General features: G+C 37.2%; 1 protein-coding gene across 2 annotated transcripts in view; it reads left to right on the plus strand.

Moving 5' to 3' along the window:
• The window catches only part of LOC150108421 (uncharacterized), a 111,168-nt gene that overhangs the window by 26,765 nt on the left and 61,099 nt on the right, over positions 1–23,304 (plus strand). Inside the window, exons 2-3 of one of the 2 annotated variants that reach the window (XM_090415835.1) lie at positions 7,701–7,967; positions 21,740–21,883. In XM_090415835.1, coding sequence (XP_090271961.1) covers positions 7,769–7,967; positions 21,740–21,883 — 343 coding nt within the window. In that variant the 5' untranslated portion in view covers positions 7,701–7,768. The remainder of the gene's footprint in view (positions 1–7,700; positions 7,968–21,739; positions 21,884–23,304) is intronic. The other variant, XM_090415836.1, reaches the window with a different exon arrangement.

Consider the following 23,304-nt stretch of genomic DNA (forward strand, 5'->3'; position numbering starts at 1 on the left):
GCATTGTGAATGGAGAACCTATAGAACAAGTAAAACATTTCAGCTACTTAGGCACGATTTTTATTGAAGATGGTAAATTAAATATGGAAATAAACAACAGAATCAACAAAGCTGGATGGTAGGAAGTCAACCGAATAAATTTATATGGAATAAGAGAGAAATTAGCCAAAACACTAAATTAGCTGTATACAAGACAGTGTTCAAACTAGTTTTAACTTATGGATCCGAGAGCAGGGTCAGAAGTAAAACACTAGAAACAGCAGATATGAGAGTCCTGAGAAAGATTAGGAGTACGAACAGGTGGCATCAATGGCAATATCATATTAAAAACGAGGATATTAGGAAAGAACTTGACATTGTCAGCATCCAGGAATGCGTTAGCAGAGCTAATCTCATGTGGTATGATCACTTAAACAGAATGGGAGAGGAAAGATTAGCAAATAAGTGTTCTCTGCCTGGTTGCAGGAAAAAGACCCAGAGGAAGACCAAGATATAGGGCGATTGATATGGTAAAAAGTGCTTTAGAAGTTAGAAATATAAGATTTGATAATGTTGGAGTCTTGAGGTAACAGACTGATTTGGACGAAAATGGTAGATAAGAGGTTAGTACTGATGTAATTTTTCATTTAGTACTATCATATCCTGTACACCCCTTGAGGGTATATATCAGGAATTTGATGATGATGAGTACCATCTCAGGTTTATGAAAATACTAGAAGCATAAAGTATTGCAGTTCTACCCTAAATATTATTTCAAGGTATGTTTTTCAAAATATATTATGTATTTCATAGTAGTTTTAATCTCTAAATCTTCACATTCAAAAACCAGTATGTTCAAAATTTAGTAGTGTTTCTGAACAAAATAAGCATGCTATGTTATATCGATTTGAAATTAGAGGAGGTTCATGGAAAACAGCAGTAGTAATACATTGCAACTTATTTTATTTAGTAATTTCTTCAGTGGCTCCACTCCAAAAATGCCTCTGTCTCTTGTTGAGATCAATTTGACTACATGGTTCAAATTGAACTCAACAAGAGACAGGCATATTTGTTTAAAATATCTACTGTCTAGACAGTACATTCATTTGAACTTGTGCAAACAGTGATAGATTTTTTTAACCTATGCAGATTTAAGTGAATTAATTTAGTGCTCACAATTTTACGGGTACTTAGAGAAAGCCAAACAAAAAGCAGCAACTTTAATATGAAAAATATTACGTTGTCATGCACATATGGATTGTCAACGATTGTTACAGCTATTATTCAATTTAGGAAGAATTGTGGAGACTTGTAGATATGTTTAGGAGTACCGCATTTGCATCAAGTTAAAGATCTGAGTTTGATAGATCTGATTCTAATCTTAGGTTTAATGCCCTTGCATAATGTGATCCATATAGATGATTAAGAGTGGAGATAATGTGCATCCTTGTCTTACACCCGATTTTACGTTAAGCTATCTTCCTGTATTTCTTTCTATTCTAACTGCTGACTTACATTTTAAATATAGATTATGTATTTCCTTTGTAACATTCTATATACCCACATAATTGTAGCATTTTGAAAAACTTTTCTCTCGACACCTTGTCATATGCCTTTTCTAGGTCTATGAAACAATAACTAAAATAACTAAAACACTTTTTTCGAATGTTAGTCGAGTGGGTTTTAATTTATTGTCCTAATGTTTCGCCGATTTTTGCTATCAGCATCTTCAGGGAATACAATTGGTAAGCTATATGAAGGTAACAGACTAGGTTTTAACTGACAGTTCTAATTCATACAAAATTAGTATTGTGCGAGACAATGCGTGTGTCTCAGGAACATGATTTATTTGTTACGAGACATAATGTAATTGGCATGAAAGTTCATTTCTTTGATGTTTAGTGATCTGATTAAAGCTTTCCAAATTTCCAGTAGAATTAGACCTTGATTCTTATTTAGGTTTCCTGTTCAACGGGCGACCGTAGCAGCCTCCTTGAAGGTTCTGGAATGGTAGTTCTCTTCTGTATAGGGCATATGACTCTTATCCCACTCAATGAGATGGTTGGTAGTGGCAAGAAAGGCCTGAAATATCTTGTCTGTTGTTTCTGACATATCCTATGTGTTCTTTCTGTCTCGTTTCGAAGCTTCTAGAGGTCTGACCAACATAACTAACACCACAGGAGCAAGGTATATTATATACTCCAGAGTACTTGTTGAATGGATGAGGGTCTTTTGGTGATCTTAATAATTTCCGAATAGTATTGACTGGCTTGAATGCTACTCTAATATTGTGTGGGTTTTAGAAGGATAGCCAATTTTTTGGAAATACTGCTGACAAATGGAATAGTTATAGTACTGATGTATTGGGTGTCATCACGTTGTCTTTGTGGTATGTCCGAAAAGAGGATATTGTTGCAGAGTCTTTTAGGATAACCATTTAAGGATAGCTCTCTGGATATCTCTAATCCTACCGGAAATTTGGAAAGCTTTAATCAGATCACTAAACATCAAAGAAATGAACTTTCATGCCAATTGCATTATGTCTCGTAACAAATAAATCATGTTCCCGAGACACGTGCATTGTCTCGCACAATACTTATTTTGTATGAATTAGAACTGTCAGTTAAAACCTAGTCTGTTACCTTCATATAGCTTACCAATTGTATTCCCTGAAGATGCCGATAGCAAAAATCTGCGAAACATGTAGGACGATAAATTCAAACCCACTTGACTAACATTCAAAAAAGTGTTTTAGTTATTATACAAGTAGTCAAGGAAGAAAATCAATATAAATCCTTGTTATAATCCCATGGTTTCTTCACTATTTGTCATAAAGCGAAAATATGATCTTGACAATCTGTATTTTGACCTGAACTCAGCTTGTTCTGAAAGTCTCTCTTCCACAGTTTTTTGTAGCCTCTTCTCCAGTATGCTTGCATAAATCTTTCCTGGAACTTACAGAAGAAAGATTTCTCTGTAATTCACACATTCAGTTGTATTGCCATTTTTATAGACAGGAACCATGAGAGCTCTACTCCATTCATCTGGAATTTGACCTTCCGACTAAGCCCTTCAAATTATGCAGGTTATGTACTGCAAAACAGTTATTCCTCTATAATTGAGCATTTCTGGCCAAATCACATCTACTTGAACTTCCTTTCCACATTTTAGCCTTTGATGGATTTTTCCTCGAATATGTCCATGTTTGCATTTTCTTGAATATTTTCTGTTTCTGTTCTGTGGGCTACTTTTGTTTAACTACACCAGACATCTAGAATGTCTTTCTTCAGGTTTCATGTCACCTTTATCATCCTTGATTCTTGTACAGTATTTTTTTCCTCCATTTCTAAACTTATTCAATAGCCTTCAGAACATTTTCAATCTTCCTGATATTTATTTAATCTATTGTACCATGACTTTTTTTGTTTAGCCACTTTTACACACAGCTTCGCTCTCTTGCGTTTTTCTGTGTATTCTTTTAGGACTTCTGTCAACTTATTTGCTAGGAACTTTTGGTATGCTTTCTTTTCCAGGACTACTTGTTTGACTTCTCATGTCTACCATTTTATTCTTATTTTTCTATCCTTGCAGACAACTTCATTACATGCTTCTCTAGATGAATCAGTGTTTTCTTCAAAAAAACACTGATTCATCTAGGCTGTTTAAGCAGCCTACAACTGTTCCTGATTTGTCATCTGTGTTTGCTTCCATAGGTAAACACTGGAATAATGTGCATAATAAATAGCTTTCTTTTGAATCATACAGGCAAATCTCCTTAACAAATAATCTTTATATAGCCAAAATACTTTGTTTTCTTGTGATTTTTTTTTTTTTTTTTAAATGAGAAAAAAAATTTCACAATTTCAATAGCGTTATCTGCTAATTTTAGTTCATTTTAATCTGAATTTGTCATTTGAGCTTCTTGTTTATTTATTTTATTTCATTTATTTATTTATTTTTAACAGAATCATCTGCAAAATGTAAATGTGTGATTTTCTTCCACTGGTATTCTAACTTTAAACTGGTATGACTTGTTTTAAGGAGTGGTGGAGAGAGAGAGGGTGGGGGGGGGTAAGACAGTTTCATTGCATAAAGGCAGCTCCAAGTCAGAAGTAGCAAATTACAGACTAGTTTAGTATCTCAAGAATGGTGGTTGAAGTATTGGAAAAGTTACTTAAGTAAAATTCAGTAATGGGTGGATAGGATTATCCACCTCTTTGGTGGACTTGCATGGCTTTGTAAAAGGTTGGTCCTGCCTTAGTAATTTATTCACATTTTACAATAAAGAGACAGTGGAATTATATAAAGGAAATGATTACAGCATTATACTGCTGGACTTTGCAAAGGCATTTGAAAGAATACCACATGCAAAACTATTACATACATTGGAGAAAATGGGAATAGATATGGAGCATGGATAGGGGTGATTGAGAAATACATCAGAGGATGTATGGTGGAGCAGAATCAAGAGGAATGAGGGTGACTAGAGGAGTCCCCCAGAGCTCTATACTAGGGCCACTATTTAATTTGTATGTTAATAATATATGGAGTATTTAAAAAGATATGTTCAGTTGTTTACTGCTGATGCACAACTGGGAAATGCAATAGTTGATAAAGGTGATGTAGATATCCTGCAGATGATTTAAATAAAATGACATTGTAGGCAAAAGATAATTGTTAATTTAATGTTGCAAAATGTAAGATTATGCACTTTGGGGTGAGTGAGGAGAGGTGATGTTTCTGTCATATCAAATTTCCAGGAGTGACCCTTGCTCTCTCTACTTGTCATGCATTGACAAATTTCTTTTGCATAAATTACTAAAGAATTATATAAGATTGATGCAAAAGAAATTTTTTAATGAATGACAAGTAGAGAGAACAATGGGTGATCCCTAGAATAAACATGCTTACTCCATCATTGCTGCTATAAGTTGTACATCTCAGTTGTGCATCACCTATACATCTCAGTATTTAAAAAGAGCACCAAAGCCTTGCTCCACTCACTGACATCAGACATAATTAACATTTTTATTTTTTTAATGGTACAGTTCCTCTGTTATCAATTTGCATTTTCTGTATATAACATCATGCAGATCTCACTATTAAATAATGCATTGTTCGAATTCTACTTTGTATTCAAACTGCATTATTTGACCATTACAACAGCGATCTTATTCCTGAAGCTTTCTTAGGATCACAGTTTCACTTAGCTCAGTCGGTAAAGACCTGGGTTTCGATTCATGTCCATGATGTGAGGAACCTTTATCTGGTCTCTTTTGACTAAAGGTGAGTTAGCGGGTCTCATACAGAGGTGGGGTTTTTTCCTCCCAGAAACTCGGGTTTTTCATCCATCAGAACAGGCAAGCCAGTCCTGTGAACACACACTTCTACAGACAACCCCTCCCTCCTCCTCCAACATCAAGCTCTGTGACAAGTTGGTTGGGATCACACGCATAAAGTTGCATCATGTAAAAGGCCAATCCCAAATAGATGAGATAAGACACAAGAGGAGGAGAACTGCATTATATCGCTGACTTGTAATTTTTAGGTTGAAATATTTGGCTATTAAAATTTATTATTCACTCTTTTCCTTGTTATATTAATTTATTAGACATTATTGCACAAGTGTCATTAAAACATCCACATACTTATATTTAATAGAATCCATGATGCATAAAATTCAAGCTATTACAAAAATATACAAATTCTATACACTGCTTGGCCAGAAATATTAGAAACTCACCTCATAGTCGAGTATGGTTCTATTGGAATTATTCGACATACCTACAGATAATTATAATGTATCAAAACCTGTACAGCTTGCTTAGAATCCAAATAAGATTCACTATTTAATATACACATACCAACCACTGAATTACAAACTTTTATTTAATACTGTGTTGGACTTCGTTTAGCCTGAATTGCAGTACATCTGTGGTTTGGCATAGATTCCACAAGGTATTGGATTGCATCTATGTCTACAAATATACTAATCATTCACCAAACAGTCCTTTAACTAGCTCAGATTTGATGGAAGAGGAATTTGCTTCTGGATCTCTTTTTCTAACATATCCCATACAATTTCAGTGAGGGTTCAGATCTGGACTTTATTGCAGCCAGGGAAAATGGTGCAAGTTGCTGTCATGCTTGCTGAACAGTAGCATTGTCGTCTGTGAAACAACTGTCACCTACTGGATAAAAAGTCAACATCACAGGATGGACTTGATTGGCAAACAGTGTTCAGGTATTCCTTGGAGGACACCTGATCTTCCAGTATCAGGAGATCTGTTCCATACCAACAGAATGTGTCCCACACTGTCACCACCTCCAGAACCTTGAGTTGTATTTACAAGCAAGCTAGATTTGTTGCTTCATGGGGCTCCCACCAAACTTTCTGCCTATTGTTGGTACAGAACAAGGTGTACTATGATTTGTTGGACCACACGATTTTTTTCCAGTCTTCCAGTGGCCAGTCAGGATGGTCCTGATGCAATTGTAGACAAACTTTCCGATTTTTCACAGAAATCATTGGTTTCTGTATAGGCATGTGACTGCCAGTACTGATCTTCAATTTCCCACACAAAGTTTAGTGAAATGTGGCTTGGTAAGTCTTCATTAAATACTTCAGTCAATTGCTGCACACAGAAAATTTTGTTTGTTTGTACAAGCCTTCTCAGTCAACAGCAATCTCATTCCTGACGCTTTCTTAGGATCACAGTTACACTTCTTAGGCAAGCAATGTGTTGGCTTGGTTGGCCGAGCGGTTGGTGTATCCGCTCTCCAGCCAAAAGGTTGCAGGTTTGAATCCCGCTGTGGGCATGGATGTTTGTGATTCTCTGTGAAAATACTGGTGGTGGTGGTGGGTGGTAGATGGCATTGGTGTAGATGATGATGGTAGTTGCTGTTCATTGTAGTTGATGGATTGAGTGGTGGAGACAGAGAACTGTAGAGTAGATATCCTCCCTCTATGAGTCTTTGGACTCCCTGGGAGAGATCACGTAATAATAATAATAAAGTGGGTTATTTTTCCACTGATTAAACACCTGGGATCTTTCCTTTTGAGAAACCAGTCAGCTCTGCTGTTTTCAAAATCATGGCTTCAGCCAGACAGGCATCCACAATAAGCTTTTTTATCGAACTACAAAAGATACTTTGTTTATCCCATTGTGATCAACACTATTAACAATTACTGACCAGCAGCATTCTTAATGAGTTGCCTAGAACACATGGTGATACACGTGACCAAGTATTTTGCATATATGCTGCATAAGTGACGTTTATGTACATTTGCATAAAGGTTTGTAATTCAGTGAGTAGCATGTGTAATTGAGCAGTACATCTCTAGGAGAGATAGTTAGCAAGCATGCACGATAATCTAAAGTAAACTATTAGACAGGATGGGGGGGTGAGCAGTATTGTTCAGATTTTAACTAAATTTTAATCCAATACAAGTCAGAATCAGCACAAAGATGCACTTTTAACTTTCATCTTAACAATGCTTCACATGATGTGTGCACATGCACACACTGAAAGAATTGGAAGAATATTTTCTTTCATTTAATAAAATTATTATGATAATAATAAACTATAACAATACTTATATTTTTATACTTTTATAGTTTTATTTGATGATTGTTAAATTTAATTAATTGCTGTAAGACATTTTTGCATTAAATGATCTTTCTTTAATGCATACTAATTGCTTCTCCCTTTACTTTTAGGTAGTTTGCATTGTATTGCACAAAGTGAGAAGGTTTTTTGTTAAAATCTTATAGAGCTATAAAGCTATATGATGTACATAGGGATAGATGATTTGATCCCTGGGATGTTGCTTCTTCTGGCTACTTATGCTGCAACACTAATATCAGTTGAATCTGTGGAATACCTTGTAGAACTTGAACAGGTATCTAATAGAAAAAAATTTGACAAGTCAGATATAATTCAGAGTTCTACAACTACAGGATACTTGTTGCTGGAAAGTGAAAAAAGTAAGTATAGTATAAAAAAATGGTTATTTCAATATCACACTATGAAATATTAGCTGGTTTTTTTTTTTTTTTCTTCACTTATAAAGTGAAAAAATCTCTTACCAAATTTCAAATTAAAGATATCTTTGAATATTTGAGGTTCATCAGAATATTAGATAAAATTCTAGATTAAGACAATTTAGTAGAAAAAATAACTAATCCAGTAGATTGTCTCTAATATACAGTAGTTGCGTATCTTTAACCAGCTGTTGGTGTTCACTTGATTTTAATTGTTGGTCTTCTTGCTGTCTATATCCTCTTTGTGAGAGGGAATATATATTGAATATACACTGGTTGTTTGATTTGTTGAAAACATTTTATTCGACATTAGAAATACTTGAAATAGTAGGATACAATAATGCTATTGTCAAAAATGGAGGCTGGCTCTTTATTTGAACTTTTTTTTTTTCAAGAAAACAAAGATCAGTGTATTCTTTGTTGCAAATGTTTGATTTGTTACTTAATTATTTTGTTTTTAAACATAGTGTACATTCATATTAATGGGTTCTGGCATAGAAATCCAGGGGAAATGGAGGTTTGTTTGATTACCTTGTCAAATATAATTTCCTTTTCAGAAACCAAGTGAAAAAAACATAAGCAAAGTGGATATTAGATCCATCAAAGTTGAATGCAGAAACTATGAAAGTCTTGTAAGGTAAGATGACCAGAGAGCTTACCGAAATACACTCCTTGGCATTCACAAGTTGCCTTAGTGCAGACTGCTTAAAAGACACAGGTGCCATCCAAGTGTCTATATATTTGCCTTTTATTAGTCCATTTTGATAAGGTTTCACTGGCCTGACAGCTGTTTCAAACTGGTTGGTTCTCTTCAGAGACCAGGCAGAAACCTTAAGAGAGCAAAAACTCTTGTTCAGCACTAAGTTAAAATTGAAATGTCAGATAATTGTATTTTTCGTAAGCGAACTTTTAGTTGGTGCATAAAAGTAATTATTAAAATAAAGAGCCAAAAGGCTTCAGTTTGGAGATGCAAAATTACATAAGCAAAGTGGATAATAGATCCAGCATTATTTCAAAGCCAAATGTAGAAACTATAAAAGTTTTGTAAGGTGAGTTGACCAGAGAGCTTACGGGAATACACTCCCTGGCATTCACAGGTTGCTTTAGTGCAGAGTACTTAAAAGACAGGTGCTATCCAAGCAGCTATATATTCGCCTTTTATTAGTTCATTTTGATAAGGTTTCACTGACCTTACTGTTTCGAACTAAACCAGTGAGTGTATTCCTGTAAGTTCTCTGGTCAAACTTACCTTCTTACGAAACTTTCATAGTTTCTACATTCGGCTTTGAAAATTGGGCTAGAAAGACTTATCCAACTTCTGTGTTTGAACTGACCACTGCTTTGCAGGAGGAATGGAAAAATATTCCTGCAACTAGTTACCAGCATCTCATTGAAAGTGTGCCAAGGAGAGTGCACAATGTAATCGTGGCCAAAGGTGGGCTAACGCCTTATTGATTTTGCAATAAATGCAGTATGTTCTACACAGCACTGGTGTCTGGACACTTTTTTCCCACATAGGGAAGATGTTGAATAACATGGGAGATCATATGCATACTTATCTCATATCAGATTTAGCATTAAACCATATTCCCGTACCTCTCTCAGTTGTAACTGCTGACTTACAACTCTGATATTATTATTATTAACATTAGATCTCATTGGAGTCAGACTCATCACAGGAGATATACACTGTTACACACAAAGCCCTCAAACTATGCTTTAAACTCATTCAATGTATCCACATTCACCATAATGTCAGGCAATGCATTCCACTCACCAACCATTCTTCATGCAAAAGAACGTGCTCTTTATTCCCTGTTCACACCCTCCTTATACAAATTCCAGGGATGTATTTTTATATCCACTTCTCCCCCTCCCCATTCTGCAAAAAATTAATTCCACATTAACCCAGTAACTACTCTTTACCAATTTAAATGTCTCGATCCTATCTCCTCTCTTCTTCCTATTCAGGGTTTTGCAAATTTGCATTCCCTCTATTTGTCCTCTAATAAATTTAGTTGGGGTGCTTAAGGTCAAAGCTGTATAACTGAGAGGAGACCTCCACATAGCCTTTAAAGGAATGCGGAGAACCAATCGTGCTTCTGACCTAATGTCCAATCCTCACCTTCTCGTGGTGCACCCTTGGGTATCTACTTTGATACTGAACGAACGAGGATGGGCTGGCAATTTGGGATTTAGCCGACCAAATTGTATTCTTATTGGTTAAACCAAAATAAAAAATGATGGTACAACATGACAAAATTTCATGCCGGCTGGGGCATCGCCTGGTTAAACAAGGCCCCCGTTGTTTTCGCCAGGGAACCATGGCAAACAGCGAAAAGTCAGCTACTGGAACAAATCTGAAAACACACCCCCAACTCAACATCACCAGAGTTAAAGATCGGTACTATCAACATAAGACGCCTGAATGGCAAAGAAATGGAGCTAGCTGAGGAATTAGGTAAGTACCAGATCGACATAATAGGGGTGACTGAAACAAAAAAAAAGACAAAAACTGGTGAGATCTTTCTGAGCAATAAATACAAAATGTTATATTCAGGCAATGACAATCAAGGAAAAGAAGGAGTAGCCATAGTATTCAACACAAAATACGAGGCTAATCTTCTTGAATGGCAGGCAGTCTCAAGTAGAGTAATGTGGGCAAATATGAGAATGGGGAACTGGACAATGAGACTTATTTGTGCCTATGGTCCCACAGAAGGTTCTACTAAGGTAGAAGTGGAGGAATTCTTTGATGCTTTAGAAAAAGTAACTGACACAATGAAACAGGAAAAGTTGGTCCTTGACGGGGATCTAAATAGCAGAAATGATTGTTAGACATACAAAAATATTTTGGGAAAATTTGGAGAAAAGAGCAAAGCTAATAATAATGGCAAATATTTGTTGGATTTCTGCTCAGGGACTGGTTATTACTAACACCATGTTCCAACATAAAAATATATACAAATTCAAATGTAGAGAAGAGACAAGGAATAAGAAAAGTCACATTGACTATGTTATTGTTGATAGTGATGTTTCCCCCCCCCCTGGTGCAGGACACCAGAGTGTACAGAGGATTTGAAATTGGAAGTGATCACTATTTAGTCTTGAGCAGGATAAAATTGAACTTCATATTGAAAAGAATAACATGTAAGAAAGTTTTAAAGCGAATAAAAGTTAAGCAGCTATCAGATGTAAACTGTAGACTAAAATACACAAAGATTATTGAAGAAAAAATGAAAGAGTTTGAGAACAGGATCCAAACCTTGGAGATTCAATGGCAAGCCTTGAAGAAAACCCTGATTGATTCAGCCAGAAAGGCATGTGGTGAGTTGTCTGCAAGGATAGAAAAATCAGAACTCCATGGTGGACACAGGAAGTTCAAGAGGCAGTGAAGGAAAAGAAGAAAGAATATCAAAAGTTCCTGTCAAATAAGGCAGCTTGTGCTCTTAGAGAATATAGAGACAAATGTAAGAAAGTGAAACACTGTGGAAAACTAGCTAAACAAAAGTCATGGGAGGACTTTGGCAAGAATATAGAAAATAAATATCAAGAAGATGGCAAAATATTCTGGAGGTTGTTGAAGAAGCTTAGGAATGGAGGAAAGAGTGCTGTAAAAAGAGTTAGAGAGGATAAAGGTAACATGAAAACAGAACAAAAAGATATCCTTGAAGTATGGAGTAATTACTTTGAAAAACTGCTAAATGAAACAAGCAGTGATGACAGCACAGTGGTAAAAAACACTGACCAGGCATGCAGTCAGGAATACATATCCATACTTGAAGTAGAAAAAGCCATCAAAGGCTTAAAATCTGGAAAGGCAGCAGGAGTGGATGATATTCGACCAGAAATGCTGAAGTATGGTGGTATAAAAGTCTTACAGTGGCTGCACTGCATAGTTCAGAAAGCCTGGACAGAGGGACGATTTCCTGATGATTTAAGTAGAGCTCTCATAGTACCCATATATAAAAAGGAAAATAAAACTGAATGTGAGAATTACAGAGGTATTTCCCTACTGAGTGTTCCTGGCAAGATCTATGCAAGTATACTTGAGAAACGGTTGAGAAGAATTGTGGAAGAAAAGCTGCGCGAAGAACAAGCTGGATTCAGGCCATATAGACAGCCTCTATATGGCCTGAATCCAGCTTGTTCAGATCTTCACTTTACGACAAATAGTCGAGAAAGCATGGGAATATAACAAAGATCTGTATTAAAGTTTTGTCGATTTTTAAAAGGCAGATGACAAGATGCCAAGAAAGAAGCTATTCGATACGCTACAGTTATATGGTGTCAACGGAGCATTATATCAAGCAATACTTAGTCCTTATTTGAGTTGTAAGTCAGCAGTTAGAATTGAAGGAAGTACAGGAAGATGGTTTAATGTTAAATCTGGTGTCAGACAAGGATGTACATTATCTCCTCTGTTATTCATTATCTATATGGATCACATTATGAAGGAAAGTGGTATTAAACATGATATCAAAATTGGGGATGTTAATGTCAGCTCTTTGCTTTATCGGATGATGTTATACTTCTAAATAAATCTGCTACAAGTCTGCAAGATTCTCTGACTAAATTGAATAACTGTTGTAATAGATATGGTATGAAGGTCGGCAATAAAAAGACAAAGACAATGAAAATAGGCAGAATCATTGAAAATGTCAACTGTTGTGAATGGAGAACCTGTGGAACAAGTAAAACATTTCAGCTACTTAGGCACGAGTTTTAGTGAAGATGATAAATTCAATATAGAAATAGACAACAGAATCAGCAAAGCTGGTATGGTGGGAAGTCAATTGAATAAATTCATATGGAATAAGAGAGAAATTAGTCGGAACACTAAATTAGCTGTATACAAGACAATGTTCAAACCAGTTTTAACTTACTGATCTGAGAGCTGGGTCAGAAGTAAAACACTTGACCAAAGCCTAGAGACTGCAGATATGAGAGTCCTGAGAAAGATTATAGGCATGAACAGATGGCAATATCATATTAAAAATGAGGATATTAGGAAAGAACTTGACATTTTCAGCATCTAGGAATGCGTTAGCAGAGCTAATCTGAGGTGGTATGGTCACTTAAATAGAATGGGAAAGAAAAGATTAGCAAAACAAGTGTTCTCTGCCAGGTTGTCAAGAAAACGACCCAGATGAAGACCAAGATATAGGTGGATTGATTCAGTACAAAGTGCTTTGGACGACAGAAATATAAGATCTGATAATGTTGGAGTCTTGACAAGTAACAGACTGATTTGGAGGAAAATTGTAGATAGGAAGTTAGTAATGATGTAATTTTTTCATGTAGTACTATCATATCCTGTACACCCCTTGAGGGTACATGGCAGGAATTTGATGATGATGATAAATTTAGTTTAATCCTTTATCCAAGTGTGAGCAAACAAAGTTTGTGCCTGAAAGTATCTTCAGGACTGGAGTAAGGTAGTACAACACCGGGAAACTCGTTGCAAAGGTGGAGCAAGCTAACATCACTCCTATCTCAGTATATCCCATAATGCAAAACACATCTCCTTGCGGATATGTATAATATTATGCATTAAGGCAAGGGCTACTACCCAGACTAGTTTCGACCTTTATTGAGGTCTCTTCAATGGGAGCCAGGCAGAAGCATTAGCAAGGTCATCTCTACCTATAGGAGTTGCCAAACGGTTTGCCACCTTTTTATTAAATTACTCTGGATTTAGAGAAAAATGTTGAAAGTTTATTTTTCATTTGGTTAGATATAATAAATTTAGTTTAATCCTTTATCCAAGTGTGAGCACTGGGCAACTCATTGCAAAGGTGGAGCAAGCTAACATCACTCCTATCTCAGTATCTCCCATAATGCAAAACACATCTCCTTGCAGATATGTATAATGTTATGCATTAAGGGAAGGGCCACTACCCAGACTAGTTTCAACCTTTATTGAGGTCTCTTCAGTGGCAGCCAGGCCCAAGTGGAGACACCAGGCAGAAGCATTAGCAGGGTCATCTCTACCTATAGGAGTTGCCAACTCCTATACCTTGCTATAGGAGTTGGCAACTCCTATAGGTAGAGATGACCCTGCTATCTGATCCCATCTGCTTCAGCTTAGTGACCAACGTGTGATGTTGCAATCTATCAAAAGCCTTTGCAAAATCTAAGTATGCCACTGTATATGCATCTCCCTTGTCCAGGGCATCCATCACCTTGTTATAGAACATAAGCAAGTTGGTAAAACACAACCTCCCTTTAACAAACCCATGAATTGGGTTGACAAGTTGTATCAACCCAATTTTGTATCTTTCACCAGCCTCTCCAGTACCTTAACTACAACTCCAGATATACAGATTGGCCTCTAATTTGTAGCCTTAGCTCTATCATCACTTTTATGAAGAGGAACAATTTTACCTTCCTTTCATTCCTATGGAACTTGGGCTGTTGGACAACTCTTGATAAACAGGTAGGCTAGGGCTGATGCTAACTCCTTGGAACATTTCCTTAAGACAAGTGATATGTCATCAAGTTCTGTTGCCTTATTGACATGTAGCTTACTTAACTTTTCATATACTACTTCTTGCTAGCTCACCATTAAGTTTTCTCCCATTACATTCCCTACTCTTGACTTCTGATTTCATACTGAGAATGAAACATAATTATGAACTGCTCGAACTGAATACCTCAACTATGTCCTCTGTAGCAGTTACCAATCTCCTGTTTTCCTCCATTAATATCATCTTACCATGATCATTCTTCTTTCTACTTGCCACATGTCGAAGAGACTCCTATGTGACATGATATACTCATTAGCACATGTGTGCATGTGCTAATGAGTATATCATGTCACATTTACACCAATATAACTGTAGTATTTTTGAACAGCTTTTCTTTTGATACCTTGTCATATGCCTTTTCCATATCTACAAAACTTAAATACAAATTGTTTTTATGTATTCCCATGATTTCTCAACTATTTGCCTTAAAGCAAAGACAGCCTCGATTTGGCTTAAACCCCGCTTCTTCTTTTCCAAGCTTCTCTTTCACAATTTTTCTTAACCTTTTCTCACTTTGTCAAAAATTAGCATTGCATGTAAACATAATATATAAACAATACACAACTACACACGCACACACACTGAGTTTGCTTTGCATTAGGAACACCTGCCTAATAATGTGTTAGTCTATCTCTCTCTGCAGTTGCAACTTGCAGATGCCTAGGAACAGATCCACAAAGTGTCAAACATCCTCCACACACACACACACACACACTGAGTTAGCTAGGAACAGATCCACAAAGTGTCAAACATCCTCCACACACACACATGCACGCACTGAGTTAGCTTTGCATTAGGAACACCTGCCTAATAATGTGTTGGTCTATCTCTCTCTGCAGTTGCAACTTGCAGATGCCTAGGAACAGATCCACAAAGTGTCAAACATCCTCCATGCTTAACTCGACCATGTCCATTACAATAACTCTGTCAGTTCACTTTCATTCTGTGGATGAGGGTCAGCAGTTCTCACACTCTGTTCTAGCATATCCCACACATGTTCAATTGGGTTACAATCAGGAGAGTTGGGGGGGGGGAAGCAAGGCAGTGTGACAGATTTGTTATGTTCCTCCAACCACTCAGTAGTACGAGTCCGATAATAGGGTGTGTTGTCCTGTTGAAAGATGGCACTGTGGTCAGGGTAGACTCCCTGCAGATATGGATGGAGATGTTGGCTAACAGGTCCCTGCAGCATTCGACCATTCAGTGTTTGTGGGATGATAACCAACAGACCTAAGACATGCCAGAAAAAAGCTCCCCAGACCATAACACCACCTCCACTGGCCTATTGAACAACCCTAACTATGCAAACCAGAGGATAGGGCTTCATGCCTTTTTATGCCAAATGTAAATCAATCCATCAGCATGGTGCAACAGGAAATGGGACTCATCACTCCAGATGACCCTTCTTCAATCTGTCAAGGATTCATTTCTGACATTCCTTGGCCCATGAGGCTTTGTTTGCAATGCTGACTGTCATCATGGGATACCCTTGTTAGTCTCTGGATGTGGTACCCCCTGGCAAAGCAAGGTAGAGTGCATGTGGAAATGAGTCGAATTGCCCCACTGTTTTAGTGTTGGGTGAGCTGTGTGACACTGTCGCATGTCATTGCTGAAATACCAGTCGTGATGCCCCAATTGTACAGAAGATGTACCCATTTATAGTAGCTGCACGTGATGTTGATATCACGTGGTACTTCATTCTCACACCAGATATGTAAATCAGCAGGTGGGGGGGGTCCTAATGCAAAGCTAACTCAGTGTATGATGATGATATTCAGCATTTATCTTCCTCACTGATGGATGAAGGCCTCTCCCATTGCAGAGGGTTGAATCTATTTCTCTCATGGCAATCCAGTCCATTCCAAGATGGACTGGATTGTCAAATTGGGTTAAACAACTGGTAATGGATGGTCACAAACATCCATTACCAAAGTGGGATTCAAATCCTGAGTATGGAGAGCAGATATGCTAACCACTAGGTACCAGGGCAACATATAATTACATGATACCTCCAGAGAGTTCAAGTACACATCATGGGAGGGCACACTACTCCACTACACGCAATATACATGAACTAACAACAGAAACTGGTAATTTAAAACAGAATACTTAAGTGTACATTTAATTAAATAAAAATACTGTAGAACATCTGTATCCATAATATATTGATTATCTGAGTAGCACATTGGAACTAATGATTAAGTGACATTGAAAAAAAATAGTGCATGTGTGTATATATAATATATTATTTACCAATAATTGTCTGGACACCCCTATTATTTGAAGTTCTGGAACATTCCAGGTTTGTTAGTACTGCTTCCTACTATCTGGTGTACAGATAATAGGAAGCAGTATTTTATCATAGCAGTTGAATCGGTAGTTGAAACGACACAACACGAGCCCACGGAGAGGTGTCATCGTGGGCTGTCACATTGGTGTCATGTCCATACATACCATTGCTGCTTAACTGGAACATCCAAAAGTCAATGGTTGGTGATGTCATCAACAAACAGAGATGTTCTGGCATCACTAGTGCAGGAAAATACCCAGGGCAGCTGCTGAAAATGACTAACAGGAACTGAAGGGTGTTGAAACAGGTGGCACGCAAAAACCGGCTACAATTGGCACAGACCATTGGTGATGAGTTCCAGAGCACCAGTAACACCAAGATGAGCACTAATACTGTACGAAAAGAACTCCATTTACTGGATTTCCATGGAAGAGCAGTGGCAAATAAGCCAAACATCACAATAACAAACATGATGGCTCATCTGGCCTAGTGCAAAGAGTGTGTGAACTGACAATTGACATGTGGGAAAAAAGTAGGTTCACCTACTTCCAGTCTGATGGTAGAGTGTGGATACAGCCTGGCGAATGACCACAGTGTGTCTTACCCACAGGAAAGTTTGGTGGTGTGTGTGGTGCATTCAGCTAGTTTAGAGTGGGGGCCACTGGTCATTGTCCTATGAAGACAGCTCATTACTTTGATTTTCTGGACAATCAGGTGCTGCCTACACTGTGGAGTTTTATGGAACGGACCAGTGTTACTATCAAGACAACCTTAGCCAACAAAGGTTGGTCGATTGGTAGAGCCTCTGCTGCTAATGGCTCGCAAAAGGTTAAGCAGGTTTGAGCACGGTTAGTAGTTAGAAGGAGCCAATCGTTTGATGGTGTTGGCACATTCTCCCTCAGTGAGTCTTTGGACTCCCTGGAGGTGTCTAATAATAATAATAAAAGACAATGCCCCATGCCACAAAGCTGCAGCTGTTATGAAATGGTATGAAGAGATGGGTGTTAAGCAACTGCCCTGGCCTGTGCAGAGTCCTGACCTCAACCCCATCGAACACCTGTGAGACAAATTGGACGTTGATTGAGGTCCAGAGTAGCACATCCTCGATCTGTCACTGAACTCAGTGCTGCATTGATGGAGGAATGGAAACAAATTCCACCTGATATCTGCTGCACATTGGTGGAAACCTTCCCTTAAAGAGTGCAGGAGAGGATCAAAGCCAAAGGTGCACATACCTGATATTAGGGTTTGCCTGCTGGTATCAATTGTAAATCACTATAGTCTCCAGACAATTATTGGTAGATAGTGTAGATTGGTAGTGGTTGATTGGTATATATTTTTGTTAATTTTATTTATTTATTTTTTATATATTGATCCTGTACACAACAGTTGAAGACCTATAAGCCCATCAATCCTCTGTCTGGGATGTAAGTGAAAACTCAGAAGTTTGACTTTTTTTGCAGGTTGTAGTTGTTTCGAAATACTTTTTTTACAGTAGGTTGTTGCAGAGGACAGATGCAGATGGAAGAAAAGCAGGTTCTTTGTGGTTACAGTTGCACAGTAAAGGGGTGCTGGCCAACTTCTGCTCTTATATTAACAGGTGCAACAGAAGTGAAGGAATGATGATTGACAGTGGAGAAATGAAAATTGAATTACTTATTAAATAGACACAAAATCAAAACATTGCATCTGTGAATGCAGTCAGAAAGAGATCATCTATAAACTGAATTACTCTCCTCTGGATAGCATCAAGAATTTTTAGACAAGTTTTAAATGTTCCAACCCAAACGTGAGCAGTATTTTAAGTGGGTGGATTTTGGAATTGTATATAGTTAAGAGTTGGTTGGATATAAAATAACATTGTGAATGAAACTGAAAGCCTTGTTTTCAGATGCTGAGGAAGTTATTTATGTAATGTGCTTGTGCCAGGAGAGACTGGAGGTAAATGTTAGTCCAAGTAGAGAGGTCTGATCTTGTCTGATAATTTGTGTATTACTGAGAATAAGGGAATGTAAGCCAAGATCTTTGGTGAAAAATGAGGCAAGAATGTGTTTTGGTAGCATTGAACATGACCAGATTGTCCTTGAAGAATAATGCATAGATTAATGTTTAAGGCACTAGTTATAGATGATCTTGATGCTTAGGATATCTGTGCACTGCATGATTTGTCAAATGAGCAGGATGAATGGAGTGTGCTATCGTTTGCAAAGCTGTGAATAGAAGGATTAGTGTTGAGTGAGAGTGGGTCATTTATGCAAATGAGAAAGAGGTGATAAAACAGAGCCCTGAGACACTCCTGCATTAGTGATAAAGCTTGAAGAGAGGGAGCCATTAATTATGACATGTAGTGAACGACCAGAGAGGAAGCTAACAACCAATTACATTGGTGACAGTTTGTTTAGCAGATCTTGATACCAGACACAATTAAAAGCTATGGAAATGTTAAGAGCAACAGCACAAGTTTCTCTGAACCTTTCTATTGCACATGTCCAGCAGTGGGTGATGATAAGAAGTCAGAGATCAAGATTCACAGCTAAGAGATCATCTGGATCTTGAATGGCAGAATCTATACTGATGGTTGCGGATTAATTGGTGGACCACTGTGTAGTGGAGAATTAGCTATTGATGACTTTCTCCGTTATTTTAGAAAAGACTGAGGTGATCAGTAGTTTGACAGACTTCTGTTTATCTTTTTTGGAATACGCTGGATATGTTATTTCTTCCACATGTTTAGATAAGTACCAGCTATGTATAATAGATTGTAGAGGAAATACAGGATGGGTGTTGGATCAGATTCTCGTATAGTAGGACTGAATTGACTTGTTATAGCTTTATCCTTGAATAAAATAACAGTGGTCTCACCAGGATGAGAGGGGGGGAGGTGGAAGTGCAGGTGAACAGAAGTTGAGTCCAATAGCCTAAACATGGAACCAGAAAGCATGGTTTCCATTTGGACAGGAGGCAAGTTGGCCTTTATCAAATTGGATTTAGATTTGCTGATGACTTTTTTGAGGTAGAATGAGATAAGAAGGCCTTCATGCTGGTAAGGATAATTTCTGTGACGTTGTAGCAGGTAGAGGATTGGATAAGCTGAAGCAATATTCAGACCATTGAATGGGGGAGAAGTAATGGAGATAATCTCATTTGGCAGATTTGTAGTGCCAGAAGATGCAAAGTTGAGGGTGGCTTGAGGAAGGGTGTTCTGTGGGTGAGGAGACTTGTACAAGATTGTGGTCCAAGTTGCCGAGAGGGTAGGTGACCTCTACGGTGTAGAGGTTACAAAGAGATCCAGACTATTGGGAGAGTGAAAAGGATTATCGGGGAATTTGTGTAGGTAGATGAATGATTTGCATTAGGCCATTGCTTATGGCAAAGATTTCTACCTCTCATCCAGCTTGGTCAGTGATGCTGGAAAAGGAAAGTGAATTGGGATTATGGATGCTGAGTTTTCCCAGGAAGATGACCTCACTATTTGGATGGCTGGATTGTAAATTGTCAAGTTTCATGGAAAGAAATGTGAAGAGGTCTGAATAGTTATCAGAGTTTGGAGAATAGTAAATGCAGCAAATGAATATTACTGTATGGGGCAATAAACCTTGAGCCAGAGGAGGTAGAAAGCAGAGTATTTTAAATTTGCCACCCTTGTGGTAAAGGAATGGTGAACTGTGTACATTGGAGGCAGAGAGTAATGGATATAAATGCTATTTGATTTTCTGTAAGGTGGTATGGTGACTTAAATAGAATGGGTGAAGAAAGGTTAGCAAAACAGGTGTTTAATGCCAAGATGGCAGGAAAGAGGCCCAGGGAAGATCAAAGTCTAGATTGAATGATTCAATCAGAAGTCCCTTAGAAGCACAAAATGTTAGATATGACAATATTGGAGTGCTCACAAGTAATAGATTGATTCGGATGAAAATTGTTGATAGGAGATTAACCAAGTGTGTGCATAAGTTATGTCTAACAATTGAATCCAGTAATAGTGTGCAATTTGAGTTGCATTACCTAATTGTAAAAGGGTTAAGAGTGATAATTGCACGATATCTAGAGTGTGAGTGATGTACTTGTGTCTCTCTTAATCATGTAGTAACAAGTGTCATAGTAACCTGAACATCCCTTGGGATACATATCAGGAAATTGATGATCATGAGTTTCTGTAAGAGGTATGGTCTGGATGACTAAGTGATGGTGAATGTCATTTATATTGGTGTTAATGCCACAAAATGCAAACTCACGTATATATTTATGAAGCTATATATATATATGGGCTCTATATTATGAACATACGAGCATATACGAAGTTTGTAGTAAGATGTCTTACTACAGACAAACAGGAAGATCTATAAGTAAACGCATCGTGTCTTAAGATACTTAAGAAAAATATCTACATATTATTAAATTTAATTATTGTGGTATATGTGTGAATTTTTAGTTATGAATACTCCACAGGTTTCACTATATAATAGAATATTAACCAGTAATTCTGAGAAGCTGCTGAATGTCATGGAAGTGCACTTGTTGGTTACTTATTTTAGTTTGTTTATTATAACAGTAAACCCAGTTATTTATAAAAAAAAAATTTACTGTCATTTCAGTAATCATAACAAACCACCACTGCCAAAAAAAAAAAGTTCCTCGTTGAACATCTTAAAAATCCAGTATAGTAAACCTTTCAATTACAAATTATCCATATGCCCCCCCCCCCCCATGAGTGCTATAGCGAGTCATCTGCTATTCACAGCACTATATACTGTAATATGTAAACAGTGAAAACATTCTGTCTGTTACATGATTTTGAATGAATTTCAATGTTTTCATGCATACTTTCTGTATGCTATTCTAAACGATGTGTACAGTTTTTTATCCACTAATATTCAAAATTTCTTTTCCTTATAAAGAAGAATTAGGTCAGTTTTGCAAGTATGACAAACAGTGCCAAGCATATGATCCAAATTCCATATGTGGCCTCACTTGTATTTGTCAACCTGGCTATATTTCACTTACATCTCAGTATGACAAAAAAAGAAAATGTTATAAAATATGTAAGTATTTCTTTTTCTCTCTCTCTTTTTTCCTCACCTGTTTTAAGAAAAAAATTCACCTAACCAATTTGATTTTATATTCTGTATAATCATTCATCATAAGATATTAATGGAACAAATACAATACATATAAATAATTAAACAATATGTTTAATCATTCCTATATTTCATCGCTATCACTGAGATATTGTCAGGGAAACGGTATTAAAATTGCACATAACAAGTGGAAAAGATCAGAACTGAAAACCTAAAGTCATGTTGGGGCACCCTCTATTGGTGCTTTGGGTGGGAGACCTAAAAATTTAAGTTTCAAATCTTGGGAAGTTTAATATAACAATATATATTAAGTTAAGGGGATAAAAATCCCTTATTGTTTTTCAGCCAGTAAGCGAAACTAAGATCGAACACTACGATCTGTAACGTTTCATGCCGACGAACTGTCAGCGTATCCAAGCGTAAGTGACCACTTGGTAGTGCCACACCACAGCAACTCGTTGCAAAGGTGAAGCAAGCTTCCTCACTGTTCTTGATATTTTCTCATAATGTAGCCTTTTGGCTTTTCATCTTAATATATATTAAGATTAGGTTGGTTTTTAAATCTGCTACTCTTTCCAAAAAAAAGTATTTCAAAATTTTTATGAAAAAAATTCACGCAACATATTTGTTGTGGCAAAGCATGGTAGTTTTTTCCATTTGATTCTCTGCAAGATATCAAAGGCATGGTCTGCAATCTGACTGACCATACTTATGGCAGCAGATCTATCTCTTATGTTCTTTTAGGCAGGTGTTTTCAGATCCCAGTTTGGCCATAATATGATAAGTTGAGGGAACAAGGAACTTTGTAAAACACCTGGAACACAGAGAGAGAGAGAGAGCAGATCCTTGGGATAGCAAATGAGGGCAGCAAGTTTTAGACGAGGTTTGAATGCAGTGTAGAGATTATACATTTTTAGAGTTCTGGCTATTTTTTTCTGAGGTGCCCATGGAACAATGATAGCATTGCTATGGTTAGCAATGTTGAGAGAGATGGAAGGAACAATTCATTTGTTTATTTTTTGACATTATAACCATTAGACAAGAAGGTCTAGCAAATAAAGGAGAGTTCAGCCTGGATAGGAGGCCCTATTAACAAGGGTTTTAATAGCACGATATTTTTGAGAGGGATGATGATGAGAACGTGCATATAGAAACGTGGTATTCATAACTTGCCTCCTTCTATTGTACACAGTATCAGACTTGACATAGCTAACGTCCTTTCTTGAGCTTTACTGCCTAGAAGAAATTTCCTCAACATAAATTTTGCAGAGCAATAGCATAATAATCACTAGAGCTGATAAGGGTAATGCTACTCTGGTCATCAGTGCTAGTCCCCCCCAGATATATAGATTACCAAAAACTCAAACCCAATAACCCTCTCTGTC

The sequence above is a fragment of the Typopeltis vanoorti genome, chromosome 3, assembly GCF_054136105.1.
Source record: "Typopeltis vanoorti isolate ZY-2024b chromosome 3, IOZ_Tvanoo_1.0, whole genome shotgun sequence".
Lineage (NCBI taxonomy): Eukaryota > Metazoa > Arthropoda > Arachnida > Uropygi > Thelyphonidae > Typopeltis > Typopeltis vanoorti.